The 12,430-nt window shown below is 43.2% G+C and overlaps 1 protein-coding gene across 1 annotated transcript in view; it reads right to left on the reverse strand.

Moving 5' to 3' along the window:
• Positions 1 to 8,976, reverse strand: part of LOC104278514 (cadherin EGF LAG seven-pass G-type receptor 1-like) — a gene marked incomplete at its 5' end in the record, with an annotated part of 98,541 nt that extends 89,565 nt beyond the window's left edge. The window contains 1 exon segment of the mRNA XM_009875516.1: positions 8,325 to 8,976. Coding sequence (XP_009873818.1) covers positions 8,325 to 8,976 — 652 coding nt within the window.
• Between the last annotated feature and the right edge of the window lie 3,454 nt (positions 8,977 to 12,430).

Raw genomic sequence — 12,430 nt, forward strand, 5'->3', positions numbered from 1 at the left:
CTGAAAACAAATGGAGCAAAATAATTAAAAAAACCATAAATGTACAACAGGTGAAAGACAATAAAAGAGATTTCACGTGTGCTAGAACAAAGGGAATCCTACATTTAGAATGGTCTGCTGTTAACCAGAACGTCAACAGGAACCCTGCGGTGCTCAATATGCATCTCTGTCCCGCCGAATACGCCCAACCTCTAAGAAGCTCGTACTCAGAGGGTGTTTTCTTGCCTGGCAGTGGGAAGGAGAGGCCAGGTGCCGGAGGCAGGCAGGTACCCACGCCGGCTTAGCAGTTTGCCTTGCTCATGTAAAGCCAAGCTGCCTGACAGCAGACACGCGCTTAGCTTGGCATGGCTGCAAGGGTCAAACGTGTTATTTTCACATCAGGGATTTAACGAGATTTGACTTGAACAGAAGAGACCGAAGCTGGCGTTAGCGATGGCATGGGAGTTGGACTTGATGATCTTCAAAGGTGCCTTCCAAGCCAAACCACCCTACGATTATACCTGGACCTTAGGGCTCAGTACTAAACCCAGACATTGCCAAAGAGTCATCATGCCACAGTATGTGCTCGCAGCCTCTCGTGCCTGCAAGCTCCTCGACTTCACACGGTGCGGTTCACAACTAAGAACCCACCTTCTCTCCACATTGTAACACCATCTAACAGACACCGTTGGCGTTAATAGCAAGTAGGTGTAAATACCTGATTGTAAGCGTGGAACTGTCCTCAGGCAGGCTACTGCCCAAGTCCTTTGGATACTGAATTTTAGCTCTGTGCCTCTTGAAATCATCAGTGATAAACCCAACAGGTGACAAATGAGGGGAGTGGCTAAAGGAAAAGAACAGGCCAGCCACACAGCTGTCTTAAGGAGAAGTAAAAGAAGATAAGCTGAGGAAGGAGGATTTTCTAGACCCTGAACCGTTTGGAAGAGCTGAATTCATAAGTATATTGGAGATGAGTTACTAAGGTGGCTTCTGAAGCTGGAGCTAAGTGATTACATTGGTGTGTGATCTGCTGCTTGATTTACAAAGCACCCATCACACCTCCGCTGCAGGAGCACCGGGTAAAAACAGAAGCCTTGTCAAATCATTCTAAAACTAATTAAAAAGAACAAACACAACATTAAGTCTGTAGCTAGGTTTCCATGTGACAGCAAAGGACTCTGATCAGCGCAAGTATTTCCAGGGATAAGGAGGATAAGATGTGATGCTCCAGAAAGAGGCATCTGAACCCCCGGCACTTGCTGAATCAAAGATCACCCCACGTGCCGCATCTCCGGGTAGGGGGCAAGGGAGGGTTCATACGTGACTGGGAAAACTTTCAAACTTTAAACAGTAGCTGGTTTATGAACATCAGGATGAGGGTAATATGATAAAACTCTTTGCTTGGGTTTAGGAAAAGGCATGACAGCCTGATGTGAAGGCTGTAGGCCATTTACACCCTTTGAGAACTAAACTGTCAAGAAATACACCACGGTAATCCAAATTAGAAAAGGCTTTTTGCATCCTGACAAGGGAGCACAGGTTGAAGATTATCTGAAAGACATATACTCCAGATAAAAATCCACCTATAAGAGTGGTAGACCTCTTCAGTGAGTCCTGTGAATCCGATATAAATTCCAGATTTCAAACATTCATCTCCTGTGATTTGGTCACACAAACAGGAATATAATGACACTATTTAAAAGTTCAACAGACTTAAGCCTTTGACTGTGTCCTATCAAAATGTAACTTTACTCTGTTCTTATTGTTTCAGTTCTACTCTGGGGGAAGCAGTCGTGCAATTGTGCCACCTGGGCCATAGTTCAGGTTCAGCCCAGCATCACTTGGGTCCAGCCCTAAGGCCGTGGTATGCTGGCCCCATCCTTGCACGCATTAACAGTGAGCCTTGCCACAAAACCAAGCAAGGACCCATTTTAACACGCACAATAAATTTCAGAGTTAAACACAGAAGGTCAATGGGGATACAGGTTTCTGCTGAGAGTCTGTGTCAGGGAAGAAATGTCTTTCCCAGGGATCTCCTCCAGGTTTCCAGCTGTGGGCACCTCTAGAGTGGCACTGACTGCTTTGATGTGACCTGGAAGAGCTGAAGTTAGCACGCCTCAGCTTCCCACCCCTTTGAGGTGCTCAAAAGGGTGTCTTGGGCTTCCTTTATTGTTAGTAACTTTTGCAGAGTCCACCAGCGATCCTTAGATGAAAAGAGTTTTGTGCAGGTTCTCTGAATATATATGGACCCAAGACAAAAATTTTGCCAGTTGATACCTCTTGACCCGAATATCCAAAACTAATACTTATTTCCAGGAGTTCATGACACAAAATGCACTAAACTGCACTAAATGTAAAGAAAGGAAAGTAAATAGCACAATTGACTGTTGTGCTCTTCAAACGCAGCATGCACTGCCCAAGAGCCAATGGAAGAGTTACTACCCATAGCTAATTGCAAAGAATAGGTTGTATGGGTTCCTTATATGTTTAGATATTAGGGCAGTTCAGGAGATGACATCTGGGGTTCACTGCTTCTCGACATGGGCAAATTCAGTGGTCGCAGGGGGAAACTTCAAAGCACCGAGAACAAGATTTATGAGATGCTGTGCCTCGCAGTACATAGCTGAGTGCTGAAGATCACAAAAAGAGAAAATGATAGCGTTTTCCAGCTTTTGCACCAGTCATGCTGAAAAATGAACAGAGGTGTTAAGCTCTGCTTATGGACCATCCGCTGCACGGCTTACAGTGTCCTTACCAGGCGTCCAGGAGCTGTGAGCCCTGCGGGGCTTGGAAGGGGCCACAGGCTGGGAGGACACTGCTGTCAACCATGGGGACACAGCTTGCCATGTCTTCAGCAGCAGAGATGTGTGCATATTTAATGAAGGCAGACGAGGGCTATCCTCACAAAAATTTCATGTTGATGAGACAGAGAACATTGAAGGTTGAAGGAAAAGCCTGTGCCGGGATGTCTGTGCAGAGGAAAAACCTAGGGAGTGCTACTCATAAGGAAGGATCTTATGAGCAAATGATCATTGACCTATCAAAAGTTATCTCAGTTGCAGGAAGCAACAGGTCCACAGCAATCAAAGGGAAATAGCATTGTAGTTATAAAGACCTAATTTCGATACAAACATTAAAACAAGGCCATGGCATAGCACTACTGGAAAAGAAGAAAAATTTCTACACATCCAACATTACACAGACCTTCACTGAGGTGCAACCACTCTACATAACTTCTCACAGTATTGCCACACAGAAACTGCAAGGAAAGGCAACCAGGTATTCTCCTCCGAGGCACTGAGAAACAATGGAAGTTATTAAAAGGCTGATAGCGAGCACTCTTCCTGGACTTCTCCTGCATCCACAATCAGCATGAAAGCTTAATAAAAAATTGTTAAGACTTTTTGCAAATGGAAAATACATGGCATTTAAATTCTGTAAATAGCATAAATCACCCAGCACCCTAATAACTATAACTATATTTAAACTTTTGAAATACACTATTTTTTACAGTATTAGACCTTGCCTAGAGTGCCTAGGTTGTTTTCATCTCTCTACTACAAAAATGCACCTGGAATCCAGACGACCTGGACTAAGGGAAACTGTTAAGGTAGCAACGATGCAAATAATTTTGATACCCTCACTGCATTGCTTTAATATTTAAATAATGTATCAGAGAGATGACCCTCAGAATTGTTCCATACTGTGGACAATCTCCCTACATTTATGAGAGTGCTTGGGAATGACAGGATTTCTTCTTTTGGGTTTTGTATCAAAGACCAACTTGGTAAGAGCTGTGTGAAAGTGCTGGCAAAGCCCCGCCACCCTTCGAGGACAATCTTTGTTCAGCCTTGTTGTCACAAAATCATGGCCTTTCATACGCTAAACGAAGAGTTAAAGATGTAGTAAGGAACCTGAAGGAATCAAATTAAGATTTGCTGTACAGGATTTGGCTGTTAAACACCTGTGATCCCACCGCCCCAGCAGAGCTGCAGAAGTGTAACTGAGAGTGGAATTTCAGACCCTCTCGCCCAAGATAAAACACTCATTACCGCTACCCTGGCTGCCAGATTTCTCTACTTGAAAGCTGAGGTTCTTCCAAATAAATCTCTCTGGCCTGAAAGATGAGAATCTGGTATCAGACTGAGCTGGGAAATTACTATCTGAAAATGGATATAAGTAAAGATAGCACAACAGCAAATCTTCACATTTACTTTCACTGCTATATGTTTTCAAGAGTCAAACGCTGAGAACTTACTAACCAATATGAATAGGGGCAGCTATAATTACCTTCCCATGACACAAAGTCCGAATTCACAGCAGCCGTGTTAGATGTCATGATTCTTCATGTTAATATGGTATCACGAAAATAAATTAGGAGGAAGAAAGTGTAACATGTAAAAAGATCTCTAATTGCTATATTTGATTACTAGAAGATTTACAACCACTTAAGATTTCTCCTCTCTCTGAAGTGAAATCCAAGGAGAGATGTAGAGGATACAGGCAATTCTCTGACGATATTTTTCCCCAGAAATCGCTTCTTGATATGGGTTATGCAGCAAAGGAGGCAGAGAGAACGCCGCATGCTAAGGAGAACTGTGGGAACATTAAATCTCCTCCTCATTTCAGAGGTTGGTTCTTTTTCTTTCCCCCCACTGGAGTGCTTTTGTTTTGCGCCAATTAAATTTTTCTTTTTGGGAGCACAACCGTAGAGGAGGATGGTTGCAGCGGCTGCCGAGCAGAAGGACCATGGGCGAGAACTGTGGGGGAGCCCAGCGATGGCAAGAGGCCCCCACCTATGGCAGGGCAGGGATCCTGGGAATTCCCACCCAAAGAGGTGGTGCCTTCTGGCCGCAGTGGTGTGCTCCATAGGAGGCACACAGATGGGGCTGGAAGTACGGCTCATTCAGGAACCGCTTTGGCAACCACGCCTCCAAAACCGGTGTGGTTGACATGATGCGTTTGCTCTTCACGGGTTTGCCCCTGGGAAGCGCAGAGAATTCCACCTCTGTCCAAGCCTTCACCTATAGACCATCTCAACTGCTTCGGCAGCACTTGAAGACACGTGAAATAAAGCTGGAAGAATTATACAGGCTTTCCACAGTGTTCAAGTTCATTAAATTTGTTTGTTTAACTTCAGTTACATCCTTTAACCCTTGAGCCATGCACACAGCTCCCTGTCATCAATGCCATGATTTGTTAGTGTGTACATTGTTCTACATTAATTTATTTATAAAGAAAAGAAGTTGCACTGGTTGCTATTCTAAAAAAGAAATGATTAAAAACATATATCCTTCTTCACTCACCTCCTTACATCACAGGAAGTGAAGCTAATTCCAAATCACCCCAAACTAGCCAGTAATCAGGTTTCAGAAATATCTTGTAGGAGCTCAGTTTACCTTTGTGCCCGTAACAGAAGACTGCTGAAGACAGAAAAACTTTCATCATGTGTAAATGACTAACAATTACATCAAAACAAATGGAGGGCTTCAAAGCAGGGTGGAAAAACGGGGGGAAATTCCATCCGATTAAGATAGGACATAATTATCTTCTACAGGAAATAAACGCTATATTTTTAACAGGTGACCAGTTGGATAGATTCAACACAGGGTTATGACTGTGCAGTGATTTCTCATCGAGCTGCAGCATTATCTCCTGGGGGAGATGACAGATCTCCGTATTTTCTTGTAATTATTTTTCTACATAGCCTCTTAATTGGGAAATGGAAACATGAGAGCTCCCAGGCAGGCTGCACTTCACTGACTACTACCATTCATATTTCATCTTCTACAATTAATTCAAAGATTCCTAAGTACCTCATACCAGCATGTTACTACACTGAGTTAATATCGTGGTAACATTTCAGTAATACCAGAATCTCCCAACTTTCAGTCTTGGCAATTCTCTGCTTATTTCAATTCATGATCACTGGATTCCATGAGCCAATGCACATTGCTGCTACTGAAAACAGCCTATGCTTTTTAAATATTAAATACATATAAAATCTGGACCATTGTAAACAATAAATACTTATATACAAGCAGAAAACACAGTATTATCATTAATAAAGTGAACCTGCAAATGGATATGAATGTATTTAAAGAAAGGACAAAAAACCATAGGTAAAGTAACAGTTCTTAAAGAAGATTGGGACAAGATTCACTAATGCATCTTTATAAAATACTTCTGGTAATAGATTACTTGTTGATAACATTTTTCACCTCATTCTGTAAAGGGGATGAAAATCAAACAACTCATAACCACCATATGTGGACATGTCAGGTTTCAAGAAAAAAAATTGTCATGCAAGATGGATCCTAAAGGCACTAAGGCAATGTAAACCAAGCACACGGCAGATACTAAATTTCTGTAGCATTTGTTCAGCAGTCAAGCAGAAATATTCAATAAATCTGTATTAATTCATAGTATAAGGGACTTCAGAGCCCTCTTGATTACCGCTAGGTGTGTTTTTCTCCTGCCAACTTGACTGCAAACATGACCTGAACTGTCCTTCAAAAGAATATTGTTTCACTGAAGTGCAGTTAACTCTGAAACCTAAAGATGGCAAGGCCATAAGCACTGCTCACTCCTTAACTTCTGATCACTTTAATATTCTGGCAGCCAGACAGTTAATTTTTAACTCAACAACTATGCACTGAAAATACAGTTACAGATCAAATCTTTCTTTGTGTGTGAATAACATGGTGCCTCTCCTCTAAATATGTACTGCATCTGCTCTGACTACAGTGTTAATTATTAAATATGTTCATCAATTATTAATATAAGATTATTCTCTTTCATTTTTAAAGTATATTTAGCCTTTTCAGATGAAGATTTCTGTGATGTAGGAATGTAAGTAATTCTGAAACCTAAGATGCGGATGAATTAATTCTACTCATATGCAGATCATTGTTTAATGAAACTTGCTACTTCTAACCACTCCTATTTACAGTATAATAGTATGTAAACATGTTAAATGAAATCAACTGGTCATAAAATCTATTTTGTTACGGCCAGTGCTGCACGTATTTTGCATTAGCTGGATGTAATGGATAACGAACTTTGTAACACGTTTCACTGTGGAAGTCATTCACGAGAAGCCTGGCAGCAAAATCACCCCTCAATAAAGACCAAATATCCCAACCACCTCACAGATCTATTCAGGGCTTCACTGATGAGGCAAAAAGTCTGCATCTCCATAGGAAGGTCCTTCTGCCTAAGCCCTGCTCTGATCTCAGGGTGCATTCTGCCCCCCTTGCTGGGGAAAGCCAAGTTCACTTGGTGCTGCCGTGTCCCTGCTCACTGACTCGTGGCTCCGTCACATTTTTAATTACAGCCATGAGCCAAAAGCCACAAAAAGTGAAGGAAAACCCTTCCACCCAGAGGGCAGAATCCAGCCCAGTAGGAATACACATCATCTAGATTTATTCTTTTTTTACATCGAGACTTAAATAATTTATGCTTTCAATTTTTTATAACTTTAGCAGTGAGAGGCAGCGTTGGGAATAGCCCCTTCTGCTTCACCCCTTGTTTGCAGGGGTCGCAGCAGACATTGCTGAGCCGTCAGCATAAATTACAGCCGGCAGCACACCAGTGCAGAACGCTTAAAAGCGTGTGCAATTTCAGATACATAAATAATCCCACTGACTTTACTGAAGCACCAGAAAACACTCACGTTAATATTCTTTCATAACTTCTCAGGAGTATTTGAGAAGCAACACTTTGATCTTTATTAGCTGTCAAGTACATGATGAGGCAAAGTGTGTTGCTCAGCAGGCTGCTGGAGACAGGCCTGGAAGCAGCTACGTCATTCTGGAGTTTATCTGGACAGTTACAAACTGGAGCTGATTTGCAGTATTTCCCATAAAGGTGTATTACTGCAGTTTCTTGGAACCATGAACCATCCTCACGCTCTGCGTTTGTTGAAGACCAAGGGTTGACGACCTCCTACCGAGGCTGCCCTTGGCACCAGAGGGCTGCTAAGGGGCCAGGAAGGCATTAACATGCAAACCCATGAAACAGGGGGATGTGTCCCACCTTTTTCCTTCCAGATAGAAAAAACACTTTTGCATGAAGCATTTTGAGCAGAAATTCACCCAACACAAATCACTTCAGCAGCTGTTGGGGCCTCTGAATGACCTGGAGGAAGGCACGGTTCCTACCGCCGTGCATGCCCAGAGATATGGGACTTACCCTAAGTGATGTGTGACACTCACAAGCCCTCTCCAGACCAGGAGTTTTTCTCCCTTTGACTAAGAATGTCAGCAATTTCAGCCTGACACAGAGCTGGCCTGGCTGATGGTCTAACATATAAATCAGGGGTCAAAGATAAGATAAATACATACCAGTGTAGTCCTCGTAGCATTCACAAGTGTAGCCCCCTTCTCGGCTCCGGCACAGCCCATTGCTCCCACAAGGGTTGGAGTAGCAGAGGTCAATCTCTGTCTCGCAGTAGTCGCCCGTGAAGCCCGGGGGGCATCGGCACCGCAGCCCGTTGATGGGGTGGATGGGGCGGAACAGGACGGTGTTGGAGCTGATGAACGGGGCCGAGCTGTCGAACTTCAAGACGGAGACACACTTCATGTAGTTCTCACAGGGCTCACGCAAGCAGATGTTGTCATCAAAGGGCAGCACCCTCTGCGTGGAAATCATGGTCAGCAGGGTCCTGTTGAGGTAGATCTGCTCCTGGAGGTCCTCAGAGGGGAAGAACTTGTTTCGAATGCCACCAGGGAGCAAAGCTGAGAAGGTCACGTTCAGGATATTGGAGCTGACATCAGTGTCATTTTGGATGTTGAACACGAAGATGCCGTCCTTGGCGGTAGAGAGCACTGTGGCCACCCCCTCCACAAAAAGGGACAGGAGGGGAGAAAGGAATCTCTCCTGGGACATGTTTTCCAGGCGCACCGTGATGCTGTTGGTGAGCATGTCATCCGTGATGATGGTGACACGCAGGGTGCAAACTGCCGTGACGCTGTGGACGCCATCTGAAGGGAACAGAGAAAGATAACGGTGACGTCAGAAAGCAGGCTTCAGCCTACGGACAAGGAGGTTCCTGCAGTCTCCTGGACCTGCAAGGCACTTTGGGGCACCAGGATGGAGAGGGAAAGGCAACCACCTTCTGTAGCGATTATCAATGCCCTTACTCAAGAAAACAGAATAGAATCTCTTAAGGATTGCAACTCAGAACTAGAGACATCTCAAAAAGCCCAGAACATCTGGAGAACATCACAGGCAAATGACTTGCCAGTTGCTTGCCTGTGATGTTCTCCAGGTGATCTGGCAAGGGTTAGTGAGCAAACAGCCTGAGACCCCCAAGATGGCCAAGGAGAAGCCAAGGGGAACGGATCTCTTACAATAGCAACTGAATGGATCTTCCTAAAAGTCACTGCTAGTCTACAACTAGTGCTGGGAAGCTGTCGCTTTTCACAGCAGTACACCAAAACTATCTTCTCCTGGCATGGTCTCAGGCTTAAGAAGCCAGAACCATGCACAGATGGTGAACTGTGACCAGACCTTTAGATAAAAGTTACCAGTCTGAACACTTGGACTTTTTCATTCTTAAGACCTAACTTCTCCAAAATACTTCAGGCAAATTAGAAAAAAAAATCAAATAAAACATGCCTGTAATGAAAAGTAGACATTTAAAAACTCTTCCACTTTATCCTTCCTTTAAAGTATTTCTGATATTGCTGTGGATGTTCTGCAGTAAAATACGTAAATACATAAATATAGCACTAATATCTGACACTGGACTAGGAGATGCCACTGTAAAATCCTTGAGGGATTCACAGCACTGCTGTGAACGTACTATCTCTCGAGTATTTTATCATTACGAAACATAATTATTCACACAGTGAGTGCTATAATTAATTCAAACTCAATGGCAGTATGCAATGGGAAGTTGTGTCACCACTGAAACCAAAGCACTTAGTTTAATTCTGTTTCTTTACAAACATTAAGGACTCATCAAAGTACAGATCGCATTACAGAAAATATGGTTAGTATTACAGGAGTATCTGGAAATGCCAGGAGAAATCAAGGTAGGTTGGCTTCTGATAGGAAATGTTCCTTCTCAAAGATCTCACAGTGTAAATAACTAAAAATGGTGGTGAGTTCATCTCATGAGAGAGATGAACTGGTTAGAGTAGCCAATATCAGGCTACTGGTTAAGAACAGAATCCAGTTCCCCCAGGTCCCAGCTCAGTGCCACAATCTTGGCTCAAAGTATCTCAGAAATAATAGTTTCACAAATAACCTGCTACTACATTTATTTCAATAAAACCATAAGGTACATGCAGAAATTGATTTTGAATCACAGCAATGCAAGAATTGCAGCTGAAACTGCATTTGAATTAATCTATACCCAGTGTGAGATCAAAATTCTAACAGCATGGATTGCTAAAGGTCATCTTCCTAAGGTTTATTATCGCAAAGTATAAGTTTATGACCCATTATAGTATCTTATAAAAGGTCTTTCAAGAACAGAACAATCAGAATGGCTCCTCTCCGGTGCCGCTACATCTCAAGTGCTGTTTTGTTTTAAAAATAAATAGTAGCAATATAGTAAATTACGGCAGCATAATTAACCAAATGGCTTTTGACTCCCTCCTCCTGATCAGACTGTCTGTAAAAGTTCAGCTGTTGACTTTTTTCTACTCTGAAGCAGCTTTTAGGCAAATAGAAAAATCTTTTCTCCTATGTGCTACTTTGCTACTGCCTGGCTAAAACCAAACAGTCCGAAGAGGTCACTATTCAGGGTGATCTGTTTGATGTGCCCTCACAGAAGCTCCCACACCAGCTTTCACTTTCTCCCAAGTTTGCAGAAGTATTGATTTCCTCAGATTCATTCTAGAAACATGTAGTCTGAGCCTCCATCAAGACCCAAAGCAACCTTTACAAACAGTTGGTAGCCAAAATCCCCACTGCAACCTCCTCCTCCTGCGCGATCTGTGGATTTCTGGCACATGGATAATACAGGATGCGCCATAATTTCTGAAGTGACACCCTCAGACTGGTTTACCCACTTCTGTCAACGGCACGGCTCATTCCCCTGAAAGGCCAGAAGCAGAACAAACTATTCACAATTTCTTTTTTTTTTTTTCCTAAAGCAATTGACATTTGCCTGCCTGTCCCATAGGGTGCCTGAACTATTTTGCTATTTGTTGCACAATACGCTACAGAAGTTTTCTCATACCAGCAAGAACGCTTGGACAATGGGTCCTTTTCTTAAGAAAACACTATGATCTATAGCCCATGGTATGTATAGTAAGAAGACAAAATACGATCCACTGTCTGACAACGCACTAGAGTCTACAAACTGTCATAATCAATATCAACTGTCACAATACGCAAGAGCTTCCCAGCATTCACAACAGCGATTCTGACACAGTTAATAAATCACTGGAAAAAGCCCAGTGTCAGATACCACACAGCCTCCTTGTTCTGCAGGCAGCACAAAAGAAAACTGGGCACAGACGTATAGATGCAAAATGAAGTTGTGTTTTAAAAGCCAGTTTCGGCTTTGTGCAGCCCTGTTGCAGAGCATTGAAATAAAAAGAGAGTAAAAAGCGAGCTGAGCATGTGTACTACAGGCAACAAAAGAGCGGCACGGCTACACAGTCAGCTGGACAAGCGCCTCTTTCATATCACCAGCAAGCCTGAGAGCAGCATCACGGGACCCGATCGGCTAGTCATTCAGAAATTCGTGGAAAGTTGAAACAATCTGTGGTTTTATGGGACCAAATTAGTATCCATTCTACTTGCGACAGACAACATTCGCTTTGAGGGCTGGAACAAGCGCAATAAAGTGGAAATTTTGTCCTCATCTTCACTGGGAATTGAATTAAGCACTAAACACACAATAATACATGTGTTTTGAGATTCACAAATGAAATATTGCATGCAAGTTTCTAATGTTTACCACCAGAAACATCAGAAAAATAATATTAGGAAGTGATAATATCACAGAGTGGTAACACATCTTTTCACTGTCTGACATGCCCAGCATATGCAGCTATCTGATACACACGCACAACCAACTTATTATTCTGCTAGAAAGGCTCTAACAATCTGATTTTTCAAAGATCTTGTAACACAGCTACAGAAAGTCCCTATCACACCTTGGCAGATGCAAGATGGTTCCAGTCTGGCATGTGAAACACCCTTCAAGTGATGCTACACAGGAGAAACTCTGGCTACACTTCACTCTTTGGAGCAGACCTTTGCACAGATGAACCCACACTCATATGCAAGGCTTAGCTGCTGCCCGTTCTCACAGGCATCATCTGCTTGGCTGCAGCAAACTGTCTGGAAGCAGGAGTCTTCCTCCAGAAGCTCCAAACACATGAGCTGTGCTGGCACATGGGACGTGTGGGCATCCTGCTAAATGTGCTTTGAGCAGACAGGCTGGATCTTGGCAGCCCAGGTCGCTGCCACCTGAACAGTCTGACAA

The sequence above is a fragment of the Apaloderma vittatum genome, unplaced genomic scaffold (assembly GCF_000703405.1).
Source record: "Apaloderma vittatum isolate BGI_N311 unplaced genomic scaffold, ASM70340v1 scaffold8088, whole genome shotgun sequence".
Classification (NCBI taxonomy): domain Eukaryota; kingdom Metazoa; phylum Chordata; class Aves; order Trogoniformes; family Trogonidae; genus Apaloderma; species Apaloderma vittatum.